This window comes from Etheostoma cragini, chromosome 5 (genome assembly GCF_013103735.1).
Source record: "Etheostoma cragini isolate CJK2018 chromosome 5, CSU_Ecrag_1.0, whole genome shotgun sequence".
Taxonomy (NCBI): Eukaryota; Metazoa; Chordata; class Actinopteri; order Perciformes; family Percidae; genus Etheostoma; species Etheostoma cragini.
This window is the reverse complement of record NC_048411.1, coordinates 3,384,659-3,412,178: the sequence shown is the minus strand read 5'-3', so window position 1 is coordinate 3,412,178 and position 27,520 is coordinate 3,384,659. Positions and strand designations below refer to the sequence as shown.

The following is a 27,520-nucleotide window of genomic DNA, read 5'->3' as shown; positions in this document are numbered from 1 at the left end:
ACACACACACACACACACACACACACACACACACACACACACACACACTCACACACACTCACACACACACACACACCTAAACGACAACTAACTACTAACTAACAAGAATAACTAACAAGAACCACAATGGAAATAAGTCCTTTAACTTTTCTATACTATCCTTATATTCTTTTAGTCATCGTGAAGGTACATAGGTGTTGAAACAATGGAAGCGTCTTTTAAAAATGAATTGTCAAATAAACAAAACAAACAAACGTGGAGCAGCGTAATGTGCTGTCTCTGGAACAGAAAGAGTCAGGACCTTTTACAATGAAGGCTCCAAGCCTCCAGGAATAGCCTGGCAGGCCTCTTAGAAACCCACTTCTTTGAAGGGAAAAAAAATGGCTCACACTACTCGGAGCATTTCAGCCAGCATTCCAAGGCTAAGTCGTCCTTGAAAAGATTGACAAGCTGCAGTGAGACAGAGGCTAACAGGCAGCAGTATGTGGGAGACGGACAGAAACAGAGAAAACATCTTGAGAAGACACTGTATATCAGGCAAATAGAGACAGAACGGGAGATGGACGGGGGGAAAAAACATCACAAAGGCAAGTGACAAACAAATTTACTGTACAGAAAGAGCAGTTGGAAGGCAGAGCGCGAGAGCTGGAGCAGGGGGAAAAAACAGAAAGAGACGCACAGAAAGTGTACAGGTGAGGGAACCCCGATTATAGGGTGGCCTCGTTAACCCCAGAGGCTCGTTAGAATCTCGTTACAGCAGCCTTCTCCAGGCCCATCTTCTGTCACACCTTCATTAAGACCATCGACCCACTGTGCTTATTAAACACATTCATTACCCCAAGTATTGAACCGCTGCTGCTATCACCGGCCCCGAATGCATCACAGGGTCAGACAGAAGGGTGACGCCTGGTGGAGGGTGAGATAGTAGAATGGTGGAAAATCTTGAGGGGAGTGGGGGCAAGACAGGTCATGCAAACAAATGGACACATTTGGTCAACATTTATAGACATCCATAGAGACACACACCTGTCTGCCTCCTATCAATCATCACTAATGAAGTCAGTGATTAGAGCTGCTTTGGCCTCTCCATCATAAAGAGACCGACAACGGGAGGTGTCGGTGATAGATGGGGAGAAAGAAAGAGAGAGGGACAACATGGCTTGCTTGAGAGAGGAGGAGAGTGATGGGATGGGCTGGACCATGAGCCAAAAGAGGATAACAAGTTTGAAATAAGGCAAAAAAAATCAGGTAGACCATCTCTTTTAGCCATCTTCTGTTTTACATGTCTGTCTTTTCTCCACAGCACAGGACAGGAGTGAATCCCCAAGGAGGGCTTTTCATCACGATACATACAAACTAGTCCACTGAGCTAAAAGGCCCTCCATCCTGGCTTTGGGCTCCTGCTTTAAATGATGACATCATTTCTGCCCTTCTCAAACAAAAGGAAAACTCATCATCAGAGAGAGGGAAAGGAAGGGGGGGGAAAAGCGCAAAGAGATTAAGAAGAGTAAAGGCGTGAGCGAGGTGTCGGAAAGGGCCATGAATCATCGTGACATCCCTGGCTGGGTGTCAGTAGCTACTGCTGTCTGGAGCTGGATAAACAGAGGGCCTCTAAAGCAATGCTCTTTGAACACTGGCCAGGTCAGAGCCCAGCACTGGCCCCCTGAGACATAAAACGGGTGCCAAATGGTTTTCACCTAACTTCACTGTCAAAAAGTTACGGGCTGTTGTGTTGCCAAAACCCTTCCAACTTACTGCTGGCTAGCAGGGGTGGACCAACTGCCAAAATGTCAAATTCAGGAGTTGCTGTGATTGTACTTTAAGTGAAAGTAAAAATGTACACATTCACAAAAAGCTAGATTTAAGAAAAACACACAGTAAGATCTAGGACTGCACTTATCAATACATTTAATTATTTATTAGTTTTATCAATTGGTTTAGGAAATGTTTTTGTGTTTTTAAACAGTGTAAAATGTCACATCACAAAATCCTACAGCAAAAGGCAGTGTCATTAAATGTCACGCTTTGCCCAACAGTCAACAACTCGAACTTGTTCAATTTACCACATTGTAAGACCAAGATAAGCAACAAATCCTTCTCACATTTAAGGATTTCACCAATTGTTGTTTGGGCCGTTTTGCTTGAAAAATACTTAATTCTGTCTGTAAACTACCTCCCATATCATATTTTCCAAACGCCTAAGGTGACGTATTCACAATAGCTTGTTTTATCTGGCAAACAACCCAAAACCCAAAGATGTTATGTTTAGAGAAAAGCATTGAATCCTTCCATTTGAGAAGATGGAACCAACAATTGTTTGTCATTGTTGCTTGAAATAATTCCTACAACAATAAATTGATTATAAAAATGGCTGCCAATTCACTTTTGTAAAACGACTAATGAATTAATCAACTAATCAATCTACGTATATCACCCTATTCAAATTCATTCAACCTAGGTGTTCCTTTTTCAAACTTAAAACAAAGCCATCTAATAAAATCTAACAACAGTAGCACAGCCTGCCCACTACAGCCACACAGTAAACAACATTTTTGAAGTAAAAAAATGAAATGAAATGTGGGTTTTATCTCAGATTAACTCCCCGTCTCAGGCTGCCGTCCCTCCATGCGCTCAGCCAGAGTACGCAATGAACAGAGAAGGAATAGAAATGGAAGTCACATTTACATTCACATTAAAATTCTTCGGTGCTTTTCCAGGTACTCTGGTAGCTGCAGGCGAATGCTTGATAATGTCAAGGAGATGAGTACTGCTACAACATCTACAGTACTAAGAGATTATGTATTACCACTGCAAAGGCCATTCAGAGGTTCTGACTACAGGTGAGAATATGCTTATTTTCATTTCAATAGTATTCAAATTCTTACATAAATTAAATGCCAGTCAAAGGACATGAAAGGGGAAAATGGCAACCACCCGCTTTACACGTTTATATTGGTACAGGAAAATCTTAGAGCCAAAGTATCAACAGGTTATAAAGCATCATTCTTATGCCAGTCAAACTGACTTTAAAAAGACTTCTTGTGAATTTTCCTCTCTAAACACTGTTCTAGGCACATAAACCACAAACTTAGTTAAGGAAAAAATTGTGTTTCTTAAGTTTTTAAAACTGGGATCTTTTACATGCAGTCTACGTATTGAAGAAACACTTGGCTGCATTCAGCTGCCTGTTCGCCCACTGTTGTTTCACGGCTTTTATCCAGTCCTACTGCACCCTCTGCAGGTGATAACCAAGCACGTCAATCAAGAGCACCTGAACTGGGGGTCCAAAGCAGTGAACATTGCACATGCTGTGTACATTTAGCATTTGAGAAAAATTGTGATGACATGAGTGTTTGTCTTGTTTTGTGATCTAGAGTTAGTGTCAACACAAAATAATGTATATTATACATATAATAAGAAAGAAGACTTAAGAGTTAATGGAAGTGGCTAATTGGACAAAATCTGAAGAAAAAATCCAACACCACAAAGGCACGTTATATAAACGTGTTAACCTGACATAAAGTAAACTGCATATCTTTTGTACTGTGTCTCATGCCTTCGGGGGGGTTTGGGGGGGGGGGGGGGGGGGGGGGGGGGGGGGGGGGGGGGGGGATTTCTTTCAGGCAATTGAAAATCCTATTTGCCTTTATGAGGACCTTTTCAGTATTAAGCTATGATAGAGATCTGTGTTTTGAGTTAACGACACATTCAATTTGACATCAGAATCAGGACCTACTGTAAATATACCACAATATACTAGGGCTACTATAAAAAATATATATCTGTATTCCCACTACTAACTACACCACCGTCCCAGACTGTAGAGTTGTTGAACAGCCCTCATTTCCCTAATCCTCTAACGTTCTATTTTATAGTATACATATTTTTACCATGGATGTTGATCTAAGAGGACAGCAAACTAATACTACTGTGCAGTAAAACTCGTTCTCTATGAATAAGAGAATATACTACTACTACTACTACTACTACTACTACTACTACTACTACTACTACTACTACTACCTCAAAGGAAATGTAGGCATCACCAGCAGACATCTCCCTCACTACTTCAGCTGCTCTCGATTCTGGACCCGCCAAACAAATGCATTTGTCTCTAGCAATAACCGTTATCATTTTTGGCATTCTGTCACTGTTCAACAATAGAAAGCCAGTTTTGTTGGCTGTCCCACTTCTCAGTCATAATGTCTGTCATTCACTTGACTTTGTTTTCTTTCCACAAGTTTAACAAGAACAAGTTGTGTGCTTTTAACATTTCTATGAGCCACTCAGGTAATCCAAGGGAGCATCCAGCCCCTCTAAGGTCTTTTTTTTTTAAATTAAATGTAATTTAACCTGTGTTATTGATACCGTAGAGTCAAAAAAGAAATGCTTAACTTTGATACTGAATCTATTCCTGGGGTAACTAATGGTGAAAAGAACACACTGTAGCAGGAGGAAATATTGCTTAGGAGGTGCACTGCACAGGGTCACATTTCTAAAAGTGCTTTACTTTCTTCCCTTTAATACTTGTTTTGTTCTTGGGCAGACGGCAGAGGGAACATATCGACGATGTCTGTGTCTGAGTGCAGCAGGCTGTTGGATTTTAAGTCAGAGCTCATTAATGCATCTGATTACTCTTCAGGCAAAGGCCGATCAGCAACCCCCCCCCCCCCACACACACACACACACACACACACACACCAGCTTTTTGGGGACACAGATCAATATGGAGGCACTTCTAAAGAGCAATGAAGAGGAAGATATCGGAGAGAAGAATGTTCTGTTAGCTTACACAACATACTGAGAATGTAAGCAGTGCCAATGGTGAAAGTAAAAGTTTTAAAGAGTATAATTCACTTAGTTTATTACAAACTAACCTCATGGCCTTATCATAATGAATTAGACACAGTTAGGGCTCACCTAGTCTTGCATTCCCACACATCTCCACAGCACTGTGAAGTAAGGTTGGGCTACACTACTGTTGCATATTGGGATAGGAGAACAAAACGCTCTGGGCTGTTTTCATTTTTATTTTTTTTCTAAACCAATCACAATGCTAACCTCTGGACGCCGTGACATTGGCTCTGCAAAATAGTCTCAGGAAGGAACCTGTTTTCGTGGCACATTTGCACAGCGCAAAATAAATTGCAAAAACAGAACAAAAACCTGTTCACACGATACAGTAACGTGAGCTATTTAAATTAGCTGGATATATGTTATATATTGATTAAATGTAATATGCTCTTACCAGTGTATTGCCGTGTGTACTTTGTCCATAGTAATCCCGCCAATTGGTCCAACAACATCAACACAAAGCTATTTACATAGCTATAGACTTTGCAAATCTTTCCAATCATTCACCGAATTTTCTTGCCATTTTCAGCGTTTGGCTTACTTGCTCGAAGTTTGTCGTTTCACACAGAAAAGGGACTTTGAGAATGGCAACACACAGTGAGCGGAGGGTGAGGGGCAACGCCAGATGTCAGGCTTTATCCTAGAAATTTACCTTCCTGGATACAACGAAAAGTTAATACACACACACAGACACACACACACACACACATTTATACATCTTAGCAGACGGAAAAAAGCTCAGTTGAAGAAGACCATGTAACACATTCAAAAGCTTTGTTTGGTCAACTGCTGTTTCCAATGTCAAATATATACCTCCACAGTGGCATTCAGTTTATTTTCATAAAAGTCAGAGAAAACCAGCAAATACTGACACTGGGAAGCTGGAACCCAGTGTTTCCTGACATGTGTGCGTAACAAATTACTTAACGCTGCCATGTGGAGTTTTCTTGTAAACGAACAAGCTTGTGTTTAAGTTTAGTGTTACTCCCAAAAACACACAGTGTTTATCCTTGAGGTCTGACAAACCATTTTCTTTTCTCATAAAAAACATTTGCAGAGTCAATGTTGGAAATTGAATTGAATGCTGTTGAATTATTTCAACAGCATGCATGATAAACACAAGATGTAATCCCAACAGTAAAAGCATTACTCAATAGCACTACTAGTGGTCAAAGACTACACCGGTTAAAGCAATTCATCTATTTCCAAAATTGTTGGGGATAAATTATTTTGTAGCTTTGTATTTTAGCTCTACACATGGTGTGAACCTAGAACCAACATTTCACAAAATGTTCCTTTAGTCACTGCAAAAACCACAACTAGAAAAAGGTGATGATAAAGAGTATTACAACAAAAGTATATGAAGAAATAGATTATTATATTATATTATTATACATTATATTGTATCCTGTTATTTCATGTATATTTTGTATGTGCGCCGTGTCTGATACGTTGCAGCTGCAACACTGGAATTTCCCTTTTTGGGGGGATCAATATAAATCTATCTATCTAGACAGTGGGGGAGAAAGGAAGGGATGAAAGAAAAAAGAATGTGTCTCCAATAAAAAAAAAAAGGTTTGGTGCAGTTATTTCCATCTTGACCTTACCTACACACGTCTACCTCCCATATCCACAGGGGCAAAGACAGACAAAGCAAGCGAAAGACATAAACTAAAGAGGCTTCTTGATGACATGAAAGCATGGAAATTCTGGATGGGAAAAGAGCTTTTCCACACTCTGATGGACATAATCCCGTGCCATTAGCAGTTACAATGACAAAATACATCATTCAACCTCCTGAAAAGTCTAAACTCCTGTATATGAAGACTGGAGGGGATTTGGGAGATCGTGTGTGTGTGTGTGTGTGTGTGTGTGTGTGTGTGTGTGTGTGTGTGTGTGTGTGTGTGTGTGTGTGTGTCTGGTCAGAGTGGTTCTAGTTATCTCTAATTACAGTCAAACACGTGAGGAGATTTGAGTGCAGCTGGCAGCTATTCAATTCATCTGTTCCCATGTGTGTGTCGCTTCCAGTGTTTAAACTAGGCCTCTGTGTGTTTTAGTGTGTGTTGGTTTATGTCAAAAGGTCTATCCCATAATAACTGACAGCTATCATGATCACTTCCTTTGTCTTTGCTCTCCCTCTAAACCATCTAATTAAATCTGCTAATGTCAATATACATTTATACTTGAACGTTTGATTGGACCGGTGGACCGGTGCCTCCCAGTCAGCGAAAACCCAACTACTGACCATACAGACAGACGGCCAATCAGAGCGGGAGACACCTGACCGAAGGCCAAGAAACACTATTCACTAGGACAGTTCGTCTTTTCCAGTGTTTCATGTTGTTCCACAGACGAGTACGTCCCGAACGCCAAAGTGAGAGAGCTGGAAATTGTGGTGAAAGCAGGGGAGAGAAGCTCTGATTGTACATGCAGCGTGGTAATTACACCTAAATTGAGGGCACATGGTAATCTATGTTAGGTCATCTCCAATTCCACTTACATTTCCACATTTTAGACTAATTAAAACTGTAAATGATCTGAGCCTGTGTGTGTGTGTGTGTGTGTGTTTGAGAGAGAGACAGTATGTAGGCATGTCTTTGAGATGAGCCAGTGGAAGAATTTTCCTATCAAATTGCAGAAAAATTAGGTGCACACTGTTTGATTTTAACAAGACAGGAGAGCAGATAAAGTTTTTTTTAACAGAAGAAAGTAGAAAAGTGCTTCCCCGGCAAAAATGTCTGCAGATTGCAATGTGCGTTTAATTTAAAGGAATATTGGAGCAAAGTTACCAACATGGAAAGATGGGTGACAAGAGGTTTTCTCAGCGTATAGTTCGTCCACCAGTTGGTCTATGAAGCTGACAGAACTCAGAGTTCGACTCTCAGCGCTGTCTCTCCCCCCCTAAGGCAAATTGAATTGAGATGAGGAAAAGGGGAATTTGCTATTCTCAGAGCCTTTGCCCTTCGAGGTGGTAGAAGAGAACAGAATATGAATGGGGAGAGAGAGGAAAAACACTTCAGAAGATGAAAACAAGCCTTGAAAGGCAACTGGTGCAATATAACCAACTCTGGCATAAATACTGGATGAATGCCAATAAAGAATGCAGGGTAGATGTCAAAAGGAGTGGAGCCCTGAGACACCAGAGTCACCTGCTTTTCACAAAATACACTCTTAGCCCAGGGTTATCTGTAGCCCTGGGCTGATTTGGCCCCTGGCTAACAAGCAATGAAAGAGCGAGAGTCAATTTGTCAACTGTAAACAGAATTTGGAGACACCAGTCACTGCTGGAGACATCCTCAGCATCGCATTAGCAACTTTCAACTGTCATTTGTTTAAAAATATAACTGGTCTGTATGGCTTTTGCAATTAAAGGGACTGAAAAGAATCTAGAACATGTTACATCATAGCAGAGCACCAAACATATCTCCACTCCACTCAAAGTTTCCAAAACCTCTTAATAGAGTTAACAAACTGCAAAAAAACAGAGCAACATTAGAGTTAATACTAATAATGTAAGTGCTAGTTCTCCTTAAGGCTACGCAAGCTTATTCAGAGATGCCGCCCCCCACCCCACAAAAAAGCAATTGAACCAGCTACAGAGCGGAATATGGTCTTAACACAGAGAAAAGTCCCGCCAGCATGGAACTGAAACCACAACCACGACCAAAAAGGGGGAAGGAAAGAACATAAAAAAGTATGTGGGTGTACATGTGGCAAAGAAGGGCGAGTGAAAGACCACACGGGAACATCCTGCAGCAATTCAATTATTCAATTTTGTACGAGGAGAAAGAGAGGGCAGATCACAGTGAGTGAAAGATTCATCCTCATCTGTGATTGATTAAGAGAGACAGGATTCCTTGTACCACAGAAGGCGGGAGAGGGAGAGGGAAAGGAGATTTCACTATAGTGTCCCATGACTGTGCGAAACTCAAAGCTCACCTCAATCCAGGATCAATGCGTATAGAGAACAAACGTTCAGCCCTCACTATGGTCCCAGAAGGGTTCGACCATTCATTTCTTGCATAAACCGTTCAGAATAAGCCTGTCTTCACCCCGTTTTAAAAACAGCTGACCCAGGGTGAAATAAACTTTCAATGTCTTCATATGTGATACCATTTGTTTAATTATTACAATAAAGCCAACAGTCTAAATGAGCACAAAAACAAGATATGAACAAGCATCATTTAGCACTCAATGCATATTTTTGGATCTCACATTGGCAACATATTCAACACCTTTTAAGACTGTAATTAAAACCATTTTCCCTCAAAGTAACAAAATCAGTTTATTTACTAGGAGGAGGGATCCTTAGGTAGTCTTTCAAGCTGTCACCGAGAATAAATGGCCTCCGTGGAAAAATGATAGGTAAGTGTTTCTGGGTCGTCTTAATTCCTGCCAAACTTAATGATAATTTTTAGGCCGAGCAACCAGAGAGCCTAGACATAACAATTGCCATATAGACTCAGCCCATTTCTCTTCACCCCAATGACAGGAAGCTAAAATAACTGCAACGATCTCACGCCTGAAAAATGAATACTGCTGCGTTGAAATGTTATCAGCGGCAATATTAATCTCTCACCTAGTGGTAATCGCTAATTTCACATACTATTAGGATGATAAATTTGATTTGAATAAACTGAGCTATTGTTAACAACTTAAAGCGGACTAATTCATCAAGGTCATAATTACTCATGGCATGCAAAGAAATATTAGCAGGAAAAAGAGCAAGAGCATTAGCTTTGGGAGAGACAGCAAAATGACAGTTTCTGTAAATACCAAATAACAAATATAGTAAAAGACAATCTGTGATTGTAATTTCGAGGAGATTTACACAATTCAGCATTAGTATAGAACAGCTGTGGTCTACAAAGAGAAAGCAGCCGTTTTCAGAAATTGGAAAACAGTGACATCTAGTGGTGGTTTAAAGCGAATAGAGTTCAGCTGTCTGGAGTCATGATGTATAAAACAACACCAGCTGTGATAATGAGATCAGTCATTACACTGATTAAGGCATCAGTCAGCAAACATGTGTATGCGGCCACACATTTGCATTGACATAAACGTGTGGGTGATGTTATTACAAACCACATATATTTAAGAATTAATGAGTTATAGTAGTTTAAAAAATCAAAAACATAGCTTCCCCTCATTAAAATGCATAAACTAAGGACCTCCAAGGTCTGATCTGATCACCCTTTGACAGCTAATTCTGAGAAGCGAAACCTAAAGGAATAAATATGTACAGTAACAGTGCACTTATTGGGAGAAGGCACATCAGGTACAGTTTCCTGCTGTACTCGTGTATGAATTGTGCAACATAACCAACAGTAAGACATGTAAGAGACAGAGCCACTGCTCTGACAATATCCTTATAAGCCCAGAATATCAGTAGTGGTTAGAAAGCTGAGATGAGTACCTGTGGAGAGCCTATTTAAAGATAAATGCGCACTTCACGTTGCCAAACAGAGACACAGACAATTTGGCTCCTGTACGAGCAGAAACGGTGAAGCAAGCAAGGAGAGAAAGCACAAAATCTGAGACCAGATGACTGACCAGTTTGTTCTCTTGCAAGTAGAGTCTCTGCAGTTTGGGGCATCCTCTAGCCAAGGCCACCATGCCTTCATCTGTGATACTGTAGCACTGACCCAAGTGGATGTCTTTCATCTCACTGCAGTGCTCTCCCATCTGAAGGCAAAAATGGCACATTATTTAGTATATGTAAGGTTACATACTGGAAGACTTCACCTGAATAATCCTATTAAAATATCACTTCACTTTTCATTTGTAAGTAAAAACAACAAATGAGGTAGGTGTATCACAGACAAGAAAGATCTAAACATTGAAAAAGGACGCTTTGGAAAGGATACCTTTTTTAGAGCTTCGTCGGTCAGTTTGTCCTGGTTGCCAACATGCACCTTCACCAGCAGAGGGCAGTGTAAAGCCAAGGCCGAGAGGGACGTGTCACCCAGCTGCTTGCAGCGGTATGCCGTGTACTTCTGCAGGCCTGGACAGTGTGCGGCCAGGGAGGACACACCATGGTCGTGGACGCCTCTGCAATCCGAGATGTTAATCTCCATCACATTCTGTCTCCGAGAGGCTATTTTCACCAGGAGATCATCATTTACCTGGGGCACACAAGGAAAGATATAAGTCAGTACTAAAATACAACAAAATTAAATAAATCCTCTCTCCTCCTTACTGCCAGAGTATTAACTTAATGTCAAAAATGTACAATGTGAAAAACTGAAAAGAGAGACAGTAAACTGCTCTACTGATATTAGGAACGAATCATTTCAAAAGACAATAGCGTCTCAGACAAAAATCCACTACCCTCTATGTGCTTACTTGTTGTAGGCCACTGAGGTCGATTTGCTTCCAGAATTGGAAGTCCAAGCAGAGGTCCCTCCAGTACTTACACACCAGAGAGGCACACAGACAACGCTCCTTCACTGTCAGGTGGGAGAGCACCTGCAAGGAGGCAGGAGAAGATGTCACACACAAAGAATAATCCAATCAGCATTCACGTTTCCAGTCTAGTAAAAGCCATTCAACAACCATTCATATTTATTGTGCCAATTTATTGTGCCAAACACAATGGCAATTTAACTCTTTGGTGACCTCTGACCTTAAGAAGGATGGAGGAAGGCAGGTGGTTGATACTTGAGAGATCGGCAGCGTCAGAACTTCGTGGCTGGCAGTCTTCATAATGATGCAGGCAGCAGGGGGATGAGTCTGAACTGTGGGGCAAATCAGCATGAAGACCCAACCCACAGCAGCCGTCAGCAGGGGAGGAGGAAGAGGAGGAGGCAGAGGAAGAAGAAGCGGAGGAGGAGGGAAGTGGACAGAGGGGAAGGTGGCAGTGGCCAGTTCCAGAGTTCGAGGCAGCCTCTCCCCCTCCTCCTCCCACTCCCCCGTTCTCCAGCACTTCGTCAGGGGCAGCGAAGGCGCAGCGGGGCTGCTTACAGGGGGTGCACCTCTGCACCTCTGAGCACTTCCTCTTACACACCTGCACCCAGAGACACACACACATCAGCAAGGTGGAACCAGATTTTGAAGTCAAGGCAGATTTGAGGCCAAGGCCTGTAAACATTACCATTGAAATACAGAGTTCTTGCAAGAGTACAATTTGAATTTGCTCTGCGAGTTACTCTGGCATTGAGTAATGCTGCTCATTAACTATACCCTTGCAGCTGAGCTGCACAAATCCAATCAGTGTAAATGATGTAGGCGGGGCCAGAGGCGAGCTAAACAGATGACGACAGTTTAATCTACCGGTCAGCTCAGGTGGTAGTTAAGCATATGGGGCTCTGGATACATCACCCCACGTGTTGTTGTGGCCGGTTGTAGTGTTATCCAATTGCGTGCATTGCATAGTGCACGCCTAATGCCTCTCCACTATCCTTACTCAATGCCAGACCTTTAATCTTTGGGATTTGGGTCTGGATTTCCAGGCTAGAAGAACATTACACCACTCACATTCTGAAAACATCAAATCAAAATAGCACCCTTTACCTTGGATACTAAATGAGAACAAAATAAAACAAGGAGTAAAAAAAGCTGTGGCTTTGAGTGTGAAGTTTGACTTGTGAAGGCTACAATTTTGATATCTTATATCTTGAGAACACAAATAACCTACTGTGTAATATTTTGCTTTAAAACAGGTGGACTTTTGTTCAAGCTTTGAACTAATTAAAAAAAATGTCATACCATTAAATATCAACCTGATTCCAGATAGGTGGACGAAGATGGATACTATTATACACAGTGGGACTGCTCTCATTTGGTTATGGTAGTGGTCGACAAACATATTTCAGTCAATTAAATGGTCATTAGTCACTGTTGCAAATGTTTGTAAGTGGTGTCAAGCATAATTTTTCACAAATATTCTTTGGTTATAAATAAGATTTAAGGAAATCCTGGTGGCCAGGTTGGGTCAGTGGTGGGGCGGGCACACGTGTACTGAATATTTTGTGCCTCAACGCAGAGGTCCAGGGTGTGAATCTGACCTGTGACAATTCTCTGCATGGCTTCCCTTTCTCACCTAACCATCCTGTCAAAAAGTAAAGGCGGAAAAGCCCCAAAAATATTCTTTAAAAAATTTAAAAAAATAATCCTTACGCATGACTGCTTTTATCCGGGGAGGGACACTTTTCTTTGTTAAAATAGGTAATCAGTCTAAATCCTAGGGTTACTTATTAGTAGTGACACACCTAGGAACAGTAGCAGCAGCACTGCTTTGTGGTCTCAAATTAAACCTGTAAAAACTGTGCTAATTGCATCTCATTATACAAAGTCCGATTACACAATGTTGCACAATGAGTTAATTCGTTTTTTGTACCAGACAATATATACTTTTGTACAGATTTGGGTCAATGCTGTATCTTGACCAGCTACAACGTTTTGGTACTGTTGCTGCAGCTCCCTACCATCTCAGTGTAGTCGTTGGTGCAGCCAGGCACAAGTACAGGTATGGGCACGGTCACAGATACCCCAGCGGTTCGGAACAGCGCGGGCGGTGGAATCAGTTTGGCAGGAGCAGCTGATAAAAGGCTCCTCCCTTGGCCCTCCCAGACAGCCAGCTCCTGTGTTGACAACAGGAACTTAGAGCAATCCTCGGGAGAAGCGAGTGTTGCGTATCGCTCGGCGAGCTTCGAGGCAGCTGCTGCTCCAATGCCAACTCCACCCACACCGGGGACACTGATGCCTGTGACGCTGTTGTGACGGCACACACGGCCGTTGACACCGGCCTCCAAATTGTCGCTGTCGTCGTCAAGACCGCTGCTGTGGACAATGAAGCAGAGCATGCAAGGCAGCTGCAGGAAACAGTTCCTCTTCTTCTTCTTCCTATGATGCAACTTGTGTGTCCTCTCCTTCAGGCGGTAACCATTTTTCGAGAGAAGATGGCCCATATATATGATTCAAGGAAACTCTAGAACAAAAAGGAGTCAACTTATTATTCAGGAATATTCTAAGGACCTCGAAGATCACAGTAGTGCAGGACAGGGTATAATTGTTGGTGTCAATACAATGCCTGAGTTTTGGTACTAATACAAAAACATTTTATTTCAGTACCTTCTTCTTGGTAATTTATCAAAACAAGACAAACATCTCAAACACGGCAGTGTTAACTGTTGTCTTAACAAAAGCAGGACCTTTGCCGACATAAAATTGTATAACACTGGCAAAATTATAACTCAGTAAATATCAATTTAAAAAAAATAATAAAACAAGATCTGACAAGTCAAACCTTCCAGTACATGACAGATTTCAACAGTCAAAAGCATTTGTTAGAATGAGATCCCTTGACAACCATATGGACAGCAGAACCAATTACAGCAACCAATGACTCTAAATGTACATAATAACATGTGTACCGGTATTAATATAGACCTGAGAAACAGCTGGGAACATGAAAATAGACTGATTGCAGCCAACACTGTCTTTACACTCCCCATGTAGCCTAGTACACATTACTAGAGCGCACAGCAAAATCCTAGCTTGGCATCTTGATGGAAATAATATCATATTAGTTTTGTTATGAATGTATTACTTGTTCCATGTTAAACCCCTGATTTTGTTGTCTACGTAAGAGTTGCGTTACTATAGCAGATTTGTCATACAATAGTCTGCCAGAAAACGGCAACGATGTATTGTCCAGTTGCAGCCAAATGAAAAGATGTAAACATGGAACAGGTGGTCATGTATTTCTCTCTTTCTCTCTCACACACACACACACACACACACACACACACACACACACACACACACACACATACATACATACCATAGAACATTTACAGTCTATGATACATACATACATACATACATACACACACACACACAAACAAAACAAATTCACACACATACAAACAGTAGATACATACATGCATACAACACACACATACAACAAACATACAGACATGCGCGCACACATACATACAACATACATTCATACATACACATATACAGACATACAACGCGCTTACAGACAGACAGACACAAACACACACACACACACACACACACACACACACACACACACACACACACACACACACACACACACACACACACACACACACACACACACACACACACACACAGTAAAAACGTGACGGTTGTGTTGTGTCCGAAGTCACGACAGGTGTACGTCCAGAATTAGCTCCAACATCTCCAACATATTAACACCCTCTTTTGGAGAAAAAGACACGGTTCCAGTGCTAAGTGCAGCTTTCTGCAGGCTAGCTTGCTCCATCACTAGATGCTAACTTAGCTGTAGCCCCAACATGAAACATATCTCACCACTTCACACGGTGCTCCCACACACCGGACGGTACTCGCATAATACTGCTATGCTGTACGGTCAAGATGTGTGCTGACAAGTCCCGGACTGAGAGGCGCGGAGGCGAGAAAACCTGCTACTGAACTAGCGTAGTGTTTATCCAAACAGTGGCAGCTCTGGCTCTGCTGGCTGCTGCTGCTCTGGAGGACAGCACTTCCGCACCAAGAGAGCAGCGGGAAGGAAGCCGAGGAGGGCGATTCGTAATTCGCCATGGTGGCTGGATGAACCTGGCTGCTGTGGGGCCTTGTAGGAGATGGGAATGAAGCCGAAAGAAAGTTTAGACTCAAGTATCCCGAGCCCCACTTTGTGCATGGTCACAATTGGGGTTTGTAAGTTATTTAAGTTCATTTATGTCAATAATAACTAGGCCTATTATAACTATTACCTATGAATCTACAGCCACTTTACTTTGCTGTTCATTTTAACTGGGATTTTCTGTTCTCTTTCTCTCTCTCTCTCTCTCTCTCTCTCTCTCTCTCTCTCTCTCTCTCTAACACACACACACACACACACACACACACACACACTTTATGGGCGTGAATTTGCGCCCACCAGCTCTTCAAGCCTGAACCGGCAACTCCCAAAATAGCAATGCGAATTCGGGAAGCCTCGGGAAAAATGGCTGAAGCAGTTTCACCAATAACTCGACAAGTACATCCAGAACAACGGGAAAATAGGACCTCTTCTGTCGATTTTCGTCTTGAAGACGTCGAAGATTGTTTAATTTACGACCGGCATGGAGTCTCTAATCCGTTCAAGAAATTATATCAAGACAGGAAATCGGTCATAATTTTCGTGCGGGTAGGGAAAACACTTTGTTTGGCTTAACCTTGCTGACGACTCATGGGATACGCTGCCTGGAGTAAAATCAGTAGAGGCTAAGGTTTATAGGTTGAGCTTCATAAATGCATCACTTTAGGCAACAGGTAGGCCTAAGCATCAGCTTTGCTGGACAGATGCCCCAAAAGCTTCCCATGCTATATGATGGCAATGGAGGAATGAAGAGATAATAGGTGAAAACAGACAGACAGATAATAGGTGCAAGACGTTTTAAAAAGTAATGTTTTCAATAGCTTATTGACGTTTTATATGCTGTATTTCCCTGCAGAATTTCTTGTGCTACAGCTGTACAGAATATGTGGAGGATTTGAGCAAAATACCTAAAGAAGCACTGGAGGTAAGTCCTGATCCATGGCTATCAATGCATAGTACATGTGAATCAGAGTTAATAGTAGTAATTGCTTTGTAACACCTACATTTTTGATTCTAAAAAACCCACATCTGGATGTGTGTTGTTGCAGGATGCTGGCATTAGACTAGTTGTGATTGGTCAGTCAGCTCACCATCATATAGAGGTAATTCATTTATCGATTCTCATGCACAATTTCAGTCTGCCACACATGCTGATTTAGTTTTCATTCTCATCTAGCCTTTCTGCTCATTGACGGGGTATCCTTATGAAATATATGTGGACCCAGAGAGGTGCATTTATCAGAAGCTTGGGATGAAGAGAGAGGAGAAATTTACGGATTCAGGTAATGGAATAACAATAGAAGGGCATAAACCCAGCATATTTTGAGATGGTAAATAATTAAATCTTTGTTTTATGTATGCCTACATAGCCCACCCTAGTCCCCATGTGAAGTCTGGTATCTTTATGGGACAAATGAAGAGTATATGGAGGGCCATGACTAGCCCTGCATTTGACTTCCAGGGTGACCTACATCAGCAAGGTGGCGCGATCATTGCAGGACCAGGTAATCTTTCCTGTCGCTCTCTTTCTCTCCCTATGTCCTTGTAACTCTGCTCAATCTTATTTTCTCTCTCTGACTCCACTGTTTTATATCTTTCTCTTTTCTTACCTCACTCTTTCTTTTCTCCGCAGGCTCCCGTGTTCATTTTTCCCATTTTGACATGAACCGTCTGGACCACATGCCCATTAACTGGCTCCTGCAGCTTGCCGGAGTTCAACAGACTCTGGACTTCAGCGATAAGCCAATCATCCATGTGTAGCCAGCTGGCCGCCTTCCTCCCTCTCCCCGCATCACTGTTCGGGCAACATCATTCTCTGTAACACATATTTGTGTTCAGTATTTTTGCACTCAGTATTTTTTAATCTACAGTTTATCATGTATGTACTGGGAAGCTGCCTTGCCAAAATCTTGGATAGGTCTGAAATGTTCTTCCTAAACCCTTTGTCTCCTTGTGAAGCACAGAGCATTAACAATTCTTCTCCACCGCTCTCTGTTTTGGGACGCTTAACTCAAGGTCTTCTTACTAGCCTCTTATTTCCTTTTTTTCTTACTAGCTTTTTCCAGAGCTTCCAATCACATCTCATGTGCTGATTAAGGTAAAAGCTCTGAAAAAAGCAAACTAAGCCAATTTGTTCTGCGATTTTAAAAAAAAGAAAAAAAAGTTGTAACTAGTCCTTGAGGTAAGATCGTCTTGTCAAAATACACCCTGTGGTGTGAATGTGTGTGGTTAATGTAGAAGAGATATGAATGCATTACTGTTTGATTTCATACATTTTCATAAGTTACGTCTCGTGTTGTGTAATCAGAATCAGAATCAGCTTTTTTTTCCACGTAGGAGGACAGATATGAGGAATTTTTGCTTAAGGTCATCATTGCTCACAATGCACTTACTCATACAAAACAACCAAACAATATATACACACTAATATACACAAAAACAGAAACAAAATAAACAGGTTGAGGTAATAGTGCAATGAAGGAGTAAAATGCAGGAGTAAATTATGATATTTTAATTGTGGCGCATAGTACGCATAGAGAATAAGGATGATGAATAAATGTTGAATGATGAATTATGTTCTTACTTATACAGTACTAAGATGGTTCCATGGTTAATATGTATTAACACTTGGTGCACTCAGTAATTGGCCCTATCATCTTGTTATATTTCCCTCATATCCACAGTGTTTATTGCAAGTAAAGTTGTATTGCTATGTGTAGGCTGCATTTGTCTTTTGTCATGCTACAATCACTCTGCATTGTCATATTTAAATGGGATTCAACCCCTATAGGACTACATTCCCAACGTTATGAATACAGCTGCTGCAGATGAACACAGTGGAGGGTGGGAGCTGTAATCCTGATACGTCACCACGACCACAGTGAGGCTGTAGCTGGCAGATCCTCGGTTGGCACACAGGCTACACAGTAGACACACGCAGCGCGGGAGCAAGACCATGCCATAATAACACAGCAACAAACCTAAGACAAGACGCCGAACCGCGAAGCGAAGGTCTGTTAGCCCTAGCTTAGCTCAGGAATGTTCACCGTGCAGCCCTGAAGACAAAATGAAACGCAAGAGCGAGAGGAGACGAGCCGAGTCGAGGAAAAAGCGCTGTGCAGCTCACTCAGAGGCGGAGTTAAACTCTGATATTTACACAGAGATAACAGGTAAGAGGGGTCTGCAGGGTGAACCCTGTCAACTTTAAGCCTACTAGACAAATATGTGGTGTAGCTTTTTGACCTAATGGCGACACGTCTGTCCCTTTATCCTCAACGCACTTGCTTTGCGTCGTGTTAGCAATATGTGCACAAAATACACAATATCTGCTGTTCAGTTTTGCGTTTATATTTTAGAGAAAGAAACTGCACCATATCTTCGCTTTTTCCTGTTTTATGGACTCTGTATAGAGATGGAGTGGTGTATAAATGTCACCAATATCAGTCAGCCCAGTGTCAATGTCGTCTAACGTACATTTTCAAACCTTTATGGCGTTTTTCTTGGTTCTTCGTGTACTAACATCCTTGCGCAGCTCTAATCAGTGAGAGGGAGGTTCGTCGAAGTGTAAATCACAAATTTGATTGGCTGAGGGATCTCCCTAGCAACCGTTTGGGCGACTTTCCCGGGGCCTATCATGTGTCTCAAGTAGATAACTTTAAACTGAAACGGGCGGGGCAGAGCACGACTGACAGACTGTTTCTCCAATCATGTAACGGCCTGCATCTGTCGCAGCCAATAACGTCCCGCGGAACAACGTAGGGGAGGAGTCGTACGGAGGTGATTTTTTTTTAGCAGAGTGCGCAGTTGCACAAACTCTCGTTCCCTCTCTTCGACTGATAAGTTTCTTGTCCCGGAGAGTTACAATCTGGCTCAAAAACATTTTTAATAACGCTTTATTTTGGACGTACCTTTTTTTTTTTTAACTCCGTGTGCAACATAAGTGGATGTTTTAATCAGTATGCACCAGTCCTCGTGAAGAAAATCAACCTCGTACGTTTCTCTGCAAAACAGTCATGTTCAAAACTGTGGCCAAGATGAGCGCGGACGATGTTTCGTCCAGATGTATTGAGTTTATCAAGGGTAAGTTGCAAGAAATGACATTAAAGAAGTATTCGTGTATAAAGAATTGCTGGGTTGAGGGAAATCAGAGACAATATATAATGTTGTATGCATGACAATACTGCAAGTATACTGCCTCTTTATGGTGTCGCCCTACCCCCCCCTCCCTTCTCTCCCTCCTGCAGATCAACTCTATTTTGCCATACTAAAGCAAAAGATCAAGAACACAGCTGAACGACACTGTTTCTGCATAGATGAAGAGCTGTCATATGAGAAGTAAGTTTTCATCACATCTTTGCATATTGGACATGCAACTCCATGCTGCATTATTTCTGTGCTATAGCTCTGACCTTTGCACTTCTTTGACTGCAATAAAATACATTTTTCCATCGGTCAACACCGCCTCACGTTACTCCTTTTATTATCCTCAGTCATCGAAAAAAAAAAAACTTCTCCATTGTGCTGGTGGCTTGCACATTACAAATTGAGAGCACAGTGATTTTTGCTTTAATTGCACTAGTATTAAGTTAGTCAGACTATTCTGATATACACAGGAAGTCATTCCTACCACAGGCAATACAACTCTTTAACACGTCATCACTGGGTGCTGATAAGACTCTGAGACTCTACTATGTTGCACTAAGTGCAAACTGCACAATTGGATTATTTACATTTTAGCATGCTTCTTAAGCAGTTGCACATTTTGTATTCCCACACTGTATATTTTCAAATATTTGTTCTTATATTTTATTCCTATTATTATTTCATGTATAATGTATGTATGTATATTGTATACTAGTATCTCATTAATATTCTGTGCTGTGTGACTGTAATTTCCCATTTTTGGGGGATCGATAAATATCTATATCTATCTATGTATAACGTATGTTGGTGCAATGTTTAAGATAAAAAGGAACTAAACCTTTACTGTTGGAAGAAATCCAAATGACCACAACCGCATTAAAAATTAGAGGCAAACAAAACATATAGAAGCACTTTTTTTTTTGCAGTGCACGGGTGTTTAAATGGGCTGTTGGCAGATGACGCAACTGACGTTTCAGAACCCTTTTTGTGCCAGTGGTACAGAACAGACCTCTTGTCTTTGCAGCTTGGTTTCCTGTTCTGACTGACCGACTTTAGTATCAAATGTTTTCCTCTGTCAGTGTTTTACTGTTTTAGTTGGAGGTTTCTAATTCTATCTGGTGATCAGTCTCCAGAGACCGTAGCTGGTTGCGTAAATAGCCACTCTGACACACACTCTTCTTCTTCTCCCTCCCTCTCTCTCTCTCTTTCTCTCTCTCTGTCTCTCTCTCTCTCTCTCTCTCTCTCTCTCTCTCTTTCTCTCTCAGCTTCTATGCGGACTTTGGTCCCCTAAATCTGGCCATGTTTTATCGCTTCTGTTGCAAGCTGACAAAGAAGCTCACGGTAAAGTAAACTGCTGTTCTAAATGTGTACTTCCTGGAAAGAGGATGGGTGGCAAAACCCAGGTCAATCAATATCTTGCCTTGCCTATATATATATATATATATATATATATATATATATACACACAAACAATATAGGTCAATCAACATCATCATCCCTGTAGTGGGTAGTCAAAAGAAAGTAGTGTTATAGTGTTTTGCAGGTCAGTCAGTAATACATGTCAACTTTTTGCAGTCATATATATATTATATTATACCCCTGGTTTTTGCCAACTTGTGTCCCCGCTGTCGAGGCTCTTTGGCACAGACGTGTGGACACAGACAACTCAACCTCTCTCCAGCTCTCGTCCATAACTGTCTGATGATGCCCAAACTGTCTTGTGTTAATTGGGATTCACCCCACCACCTATGTAGAAAGTCATCATTTCATTTACGAGTTAAAGACCTTTTATCAATGAGGAATTCACTTTTTTTGGCCGGCCACTGTAGGTTACTGGAATGTCTACATTTACTATTATAAATTTGTTAGTGAATTAAATACGCTATCGCCTGTCAGTTCATATGTTTGCTTTGAATGTCTCTTCACAGTCCATTACGCTCTCAAGAAAGAAGATCATATTTTACACCTGTGGAGATCAGAAGAAACAAGCCAACGCCGCCTACCTAATCGGCTCTTATGCAGTAAGTGGTGAACACACATGCTTGTTACATACAGCTTTTGAAATTGTAAGCTGCTTTGGATAAAAGCATCAGCTAAATGATATGTAATGTAATGAGGTTATATCAGCATGTAATACAAGACACACTTGCTGATTAAACATTTGTGTTTAAAGGTAATGCATCTAAACATGATGCCAGAGGATGCCTACAGTCTGCTCGTGTCAAGGAATTCAACATATATTCCATTCAGGTAAAAACACACTATTACCATCCGTTTCATATTTAGCTTGGGCTCCTATTTTAAGCAACTTAGAGTGACCGCAGCTTAAGCTAGGCATTGTATGGTTTCAGTATCCACATTGTCATTTACAAAAGTCCCATAGAATTTAGCTATTTCAAGACCAATTTCAAAATCACCTTAAGAATTTGTCTGTTTAAAAAAAAAAAAAAAAATTCAGATTTTAGACACATTTTGGCTTTGGATGCAGACTGCCCAGTGAAAGACTAATCCCAATCATTCTCAGATCAGAGATATGTCTGCAACGTCATTTTCACCCTTTCACACTACTTGCTACGGCATCAATTCACATGCAATCGCAAGGTAATGTAAATCGATGGAGGCCAAGCAACTGTCTTGATAACACACCAATAATGGCATACGAATTGGCGTGTCATGCATACGCCACTTCATGAGATCAGTCTGCAGAACAAGACATTCGGAGAGCGAGATATGTGAGATAAATATGTGAGTTTATGTCCTTGCATTAGACATATTTGGGGGGGGTACAGTGTCTTGCTCAAGGTGAAGTTGCATCTCTCCCGCTACAAATCCACACTCTGTACTTTGGTCCATACAGGGACCTAAACCGACAACCCTCCGGTTCCCAACCCAGTGTGTTGTTCTGATAAAGACTATCTGTATATTTTATGTTTCAGAGATGCTTCGTTTGGAACCTGCATGTACAATCTGAACATCCTAGATTGCCTTCGTGGTGTTCACAAGGTACGTCATGTAGAGATTGATTTCTTTTTCTTTCTTGCTTTGTCATGCTCCTTGTCTTTATGAATTGAACTCCCTCTGAACCATCTACCAGGCTCTGCAGTACGGCTGGCTCGACTTCTCCAACTTTGATGTGGAGGAATATGAGCACTACGAGAGGGCAGAAAATGGCGACTTAAACTGGATCATTCCAGGAAAGTTCCTTGCATTCAGTGGGCCTCATCCAAAAAGCAAAATAGAGAATGGTAAGTCAAGGTTCTAATGTACTGTTAAAGCAATGTCCTTACCTTACTGGATTTCAACACTTTGTAAAACACTGTTTTCCCTCTTACCTTAGGGTACCCTTTGCACGCTCCCGAGGCCTACATCCCATACTTCAGGAATCACAACATCACCACGATCATCAGACTCAACAAGAAGATGTATGACGCCAGGCGTTTTACAGAATCTGGCTTTGAGCACCACGATCTGTTCTTTGTGGACGGGAGTACACCAAACGACGCCATCGTCAGGAAGTTCCTCAACATCTGTGAGAACGCAGAAGGAGCCATTGCTGTCCACTGCAAGGGTACGATTTCTAACCCTCATTCACAGTGCAAGAAACATTGTGGATGGCTGATTGTAGTTGGAGAAAGGCGCTTCTACGCTTGTAGCTGTATAGACTGTGATCAGTGTCCTGTTACTGCACAATTAAAGGCCTTTCCACTTTGTGTCACATTTAGCTGGTCTGGGGAGGACTGGCACTCTGATCGGCTGTTACATGATGAAACATTACTGCCTGAGCGCGGCAGAGGCCATTGCCTGGATACGGATCTGCCGACCAGGGTCCATCATTGGGCCTCAGCAGAACTTTGTTGAAGAGTAGGTGTTCACTGAAGCAGCATTTTCAAAATGTCAACGATTTCAAATCTTAAGTATTTTTCCTTTTTCCTTTTAGCTATTTTAAAACATGATCATACTTTGTCATGACCATCCACCCAAACAAAAAATCGGAAAAGATGACGGTAATTCTTATATTCACAACCATATGAAAAAATAGACAATACACCAAATAAACATTATGTATAAATGACAACAGCCACAACACCATACACCTATTATACTAGGCATGGGCCAGTATAGGATTCTGACAGTATGATAACCTTCAGCAAAAATAAAACGGTATTGCAATTACAGCTTTAAAGAGTGTGAGTGTGTGTGTGTGTGTGTGTGTGTGTGTGTGTTTTTATATCTGGTTAAAAAACACAATTTAATTAATTTTCAAACACACACTGCACACTGGCTGGGAGAGGGATTTTTAAACTGCAGTTTTTCTCCTTGACCACTTATACAAAACAAAGAACAGCCCATACCTTAGGAACGGTTTGAGGGAAAGTGTTAGTGGTATTGAAACCTCGACTTTCAACCCGCGGTATAATTTGAAAATGGTAACCAGCCCGTGCCAACCAGTGACAATCTGCTGAAACATCTTAATAGTTAAGGCGGGAGTGGTGCTGATTTTGGCAAGAAAAGTGAGTTTATTTTGTCGTCTGTTGACATCTTGTTCTACAGTAAGCAGAACAGTCTGTGGGCTGAGGGAGATGTTTTCCGGGAGAAGATGTTAAATGAACAAGAGAATGGCAAGATCGCTGTAACCAGGATCCTGACTGGTGTGGATGACATAACCATCAACGGGAGCAACAAGAACAGGGCCTCCAAGAAAGAAGATCTGGACCTGGTGAGTTTTAAATGGCGCTCTTGCAACGGTTTCAGGTACAGACTCTGCTGCATGATTTTTGAAAGCAAAAATGGGACACACCATTTGGTCTAGTCATAGCTTTTTCTCTGTTTTTACAGTATAATGATGACGAGGAGAGAAATGGCCTTACACAGGGGGATAAACTGCGAGCTCTGAAGAGCAAGAGGCAGGCCAGATCATCCTCCGGTTCCCTTTCGTAAGTACCCAGGCAGCCTGCAAGTCCCATCATGCATCACGCCGACATGGTTTCTTACTGTCAACTGAGCGACGCCTCTCTCTGTTACTGTCTGTGGTCATAACACATGTAGTGTAGTTTTGTTTTTCAAATCATAAGTAACTTATGATATGAAAAATAGATTTTATGATTTCAGATGACTGTGAAGGATTTTTGAGTTACATTTATCACTTCATTTGATGAGCTTTCTTCTTTCCTCCAGTGTTTGTTCAGGGTGGTTAACTGTCCTTTTGTGTCAGGTTTTAGGCATGGTTAATCTGTTTGGGCTGCTACTCCTACCACAGCAGTTACATCATAATATTTAAATTCATCAGTAAATGAAGGAACCAGGCGGCACTGGTGTATTATTTCAGTAACTCTGTTTTTTTTTGTGTCCTCTTCTGGTTCCTTTGGTTATGATTTGAGACCATCGCATGAAGATGAAGTGTATATAAATCATGGCATTTTTATCTATACCGAGTGAGTGATGAGGATGGACATTAAGTTAACGAAGTCGTAAGTCGCATATTAGAGCGAGTGATGAAGTTGATTGGAGGACTGGATTGCAGTTATGTGATGTAAAATCTTTACAGAAAGGCACAAAAGATGTGGAAGTTAAAGATCTAATCGATGGGTTTGTTCTACTGCAGGATCGGTAATCTGGAAAGTGTCTTCAGCCAAAAGCTTTAAAATAAATCTCAAGTAAATATAATGGCCAAATCACTTTAGAGCTTTCTATTGTCCAATGCCCATTAGGCAATCTTTCTAAATGGCTGCTTTTTCGTTGAAACAAATTACTAGTACAAGACTGTGTGATGTTGAGGACTACAATGTCCATAGCACTCCATACCCTTGGTCCGTACTTTAAAAAAATGACGTTATCAGTATCGTACAGGCAAAGAATGGTCTATAATGACAAAGTGGTGCATTAGACTTTGCAGTAGGGTACAGACCTAGAGAGTTTCTTTTTCCTTCTAGCCTATGTTTCTGTAAGGAGCAAGCATCAGAGTACAGCTGCACAGCTGTAATGTGAGACTAGCCATCTCTATTGAAACTTGTGTTCCAACAGGAGATGCTAATATGCTTATGCTAACCCCCTACAGTTATCAGAACAGGACAAACCCTTATAGTTTTTTTTTAGTTTGCTTCCCTGATGGTTCCTGTCTAAATTAAAGTCCACATCATTTGTGCCCACGTAAATCCAGCTGTGGGAGGTTGGGTGTCAGCATGGCTGAGGGGGGTTGGCTGGCCTCTGCCAATGTATCCATATGGCTTTGGCTTTTGTTGTCCCATGTCAGGCAGGTGGTAGTGTTCTGCTGCAGCCTCATGGGCATGGTGTGGCCGATGTGCTGCCTGCCGTTCAAAAGATAGCTGAGAGAGGCAGAGAAAGAGTGGGGGAGAGGAAAAACAGAGAGAGGATGTGAGGTTTTGTATGATGGAGGTAAGTGCACGTCACTTCCTTATTTTTATTTTTTTTTAGCTGACATCCTCTTCCCGTGGAAGTGGTTGCTATGCCAGCGAATGGTATGGCTGATTGTTTTGTTTTGTTTGGATGACCATGGTGTGACATGGATATGCACTTAGTGGATGCATTACATTTTACTCGCCTTCCATCATTTGCCTCTCATGGACATGCTGAGCTGATCTGGGATATCCTCTGAGCTCCAGTAACGCTCAAGTTGAGCCTGCTGTACTTGTTAACAACAGCCCAGATTTTTCAACCAATCATGGTTTTACATAAGATCTGGATTGGCTGAAAAAGGTTTAGTGCTTTGCTTGCATTGCTGACTCGGCGCGGCTCAAGAATGAATGCGAGTGAGGGATACTTGGTCCTCGTTCTGATCTGCAGTAGCTACTTCCTCATTGTTTGAAGGAACTAACCTGCCTGCTCAGCCATTTAAGCTGTAGCTGTTTTTGGAAATTGCCAGAAGTACTTGGGTGTGCTTGCCTGAGGTGTTTTTACTAGTTTGATTAGCGGCATTAAATGGCCCTGACGGGATGGGAAATTCCTCCTGATCCTCATTCTAATTCAAAGGATTCTAAAACATATGTGAGCTTCCGATGAGGTCCTTTTTCCTCCGTTCTCAGGAGGGTGTTGAGGCAGAAGGGGGATTTGTTCACACTTTAGACCATATGCCTTATCGGTGTATTATACACAAACATCGAAGTTCCAGCTGAACGTCACATTCTGGCTCCACTTTATGTTTTTATTATGTAACACTGAAGTGCATGTCGACAACCGTCTTTTCTGCCTTTTCATGCATGGCAACAGGCATGAAACCCCGGACATGGACTTGCGTGTCCAACATTAAATTAATGTCGGGCCGGGTTCATTGCAATAGTTTTTTTTTCCCATTGCATCTGTGACTGGATCAGTGTACACATACCATCTGAACTTTGTGTAGTCCTTTAGGTTTTTGTCCCTGCCAGCTTTTTTTAATAGTCCGTTTCTGTAAAACCAATTTTTTAACAGATGCTTACATATTTTTTTTTATAACATTTTGTTCTTATGAACAAAGTTTTACAGCTTGACCAACATATTGGCCGACCGGCTATTTGCTCGTTACATACATAGCTATCAATGTCTATTTTGGCTGAATTTACTGTCAAAGTGTTTTTGTAGGCTGCACATTTAATTTTTCTTAACTTTGTTTGCATTTTATTTGGTAATTAATTGTGATTTTGACTATCAATAAATATTCAATGTTCTCTAATCCTATACCTACTGTCTTTCTACTACTAGCTTCTTCTTTTTTAAACCCTCAAATATCCACATCTACTTCATAATTCCCACATTGGTCGAGTTCTAAGTACAAAGCAAACTGCTAACACAACAGAGCAAGTGAAGAACAAAAACTTGCTGACTGGCACTTGGATGCGAGGGTCTTTTGAGAGGTATTTCATCTAATCCAGGCCCAGTGGAACAGCAGAACATCAGAGGCTTTGTGTCCTGCCGGGACGTCTCTTGTCTCTCCTT

General features: G+C 41.5%; 3 protein-coding genes and 2 long non-coding RNA genes across 15 annotated transcripts in view; 3 read left to right on the top strand and 2 right to left on the bottom strand.

The window, feature by feature from the left end:
* Positions 1-15,422, bottom strand: part of fbxl17 (F-box and leucine-rich repeat protein 17) — a 229,095-nt gene extending 213,673 nt beyond the window's left edge. For both annotated transcript variants that reach the window (XM_034872160.1, XM_034872159.1), the window contains exons 1-6: positions 15,157-15,422; positions 13,281-13,783; positions 11,480-11,860; positions 11,200-11,322; positions 10,722-10,979; positions 10,408-10,539 (exon numbers count right to left, since the gene is read on the bottom strand). In XM_034872160.1, the coding sequence (XP_034728051.1) occupies positions 10,408-10,539; positions 10,722-10,979; positions 11,200-11,322; positions 11,480-11,860; positions 13,281-13,763 (1,377 nt within the window). In that variant the 5' untranslated portion in view covers positions 13,764-13,783; positions 15,157-15,422. The remainder of the gene's footprint in view (positions 1-10,407; positions 10,540-10,721; positions 10,980-11,199; positions 11,323-11,479; positions 11,861-13,280; positions 13,784-15,156) is intronic.
* LOC117944956 overlaps positions 1-18,162 on the top strand; it is a 21,136-nt gene extending 2,974 nt beyond the window's left edge. Inside the window, exon 3 of the long non-coding RNA XR_004656708.1 lies at positions 17,320-18,162. This is a non-coding gene — a long non-coding RNA (uncharacterized LOC117944956). The remainder of the gene's footprint in view (positions 1-17,319) is intronic.
* On the top strand, positions 15,742-17,592 carry prxl2c (peroxiredoxin like 2C). Its single transcript, XM_034872179.1, has 6 exons — positions 15,742-15,997; positions 16,305-16,373; positions 16,498-16,551; positions 16,626-16,731; positions 16,819-16,953; positions 17,082-17,592. Exons 1-6 carry the CDS (start codon positions 15,788-15,790, stop codon positions 17,207-17,209), a joined length of 702 nt encoding a protein of 233 aa, XP_034728070.1. The 5' UTR covers positions 15,742-15,787; the 3' UTR covers positions 17,210-17,592.
* A 157-nt stretch (positions 18,163-18,319) lies between the features above and the next one.
* The window catches only part of cdc14b (cell division cycle 14B), a 12,668-nt gene continuing 3,467 nt past the window's right edge, over positions 18,320-27,520 (top strand). For 6 of the 10 annotated variants that reach the window (XR_004656702.1, XM_034872166.1, XM_034872163.1 and 3 more), the window contains exons 1-11: positions 18,516-18,618; positions 19,693-19,783; positions 20,857-20,932; positions 21,520-21,612; positions 21,765-21,841; positions 22,528-22,594; positions 22,686-22,836; positions 22,929-23,159; positions 23,314-23,452; positions 24,143-24,308; positions 24,428-24,525. Coding sequence is in view for 7 of the 10 variants with exons in the window: in XM_034872166.1 (XP_034728057.1) it covers positions 18,516-18,618; positions 19,693-19,783; positions 20,857-20,932; positions 21,520-21,612; positions 21,765-21,841; positions 22,528-22,594; positions 22,686-22,836; positions 22,929-23,159; positions 23,314-23,452; positions 24,143-24,308; positions 24,428-24,525 (1,292 nt within the window). In the remaining 3 variants the exon portion in view is untranslated. Of the gene's footprint in view, positions 18,619-19,231; positions 19,529-19,692; positions 19,784-20,856; positions 20,933-21,519; positions 21,613-21,764; positions 21,842-22,527; positions 22,595-22,685; positions 22,837-22,928; positions 23,160-23,313; positions 23,453-24,142; positions 24,309-24,427; positions 24,526-25,841; positions 25,985-27,520 lie in introns of those variants that run through there. The other 4 variants (XR_004656704.1, XR_004656705.1, XM_034872168.1 and 1 more) reach the window with 3 other exon arrangements.
* Positions 21,214-27,520, bottom strand: part of LOC117944959 — a 9,255-nt gene continuing 2,948 nt past the window's right edge. Inside the window, exons 2-3 of the long non-coding RNA XR_004656711.1 lie at positions 26,147-26,150; positions 21,214-21,225 (exon numbers count right to left, since the gene is read on the bottom strand). This is a non-coding gene — a long non-coding RNA (uncharacterized LOC117944959). The remainder of the gene's footprint in view (positions 21,226-26,146; positions 26,151-27,520) is intronic.

Bases quoted from the DNA above. Each gene is read 5' to 3' on its own strand.
- prxl2c (XM_034872179.1), top strand. From the start codon at position 15,788: ATGCGAATTCGGGAAGCCTCGGGAAAAATGGCTGAAGCAGTTTCACCA. The intron at 16,732-16,818 runs GTAATGGAATAA...ATGCCTACATAG, and splicing joins GGAGAAATTTACGGATTCAG to CCCACCCTAGTCCCCATGTG. The intron at 16,954-17,081 runs GTAATCTTTCCT...TTTTCTCCGCAG, and splicing joins CGCGATCATTGCAGGACCAG to GCTCCCGTGTTCATTTTTCC.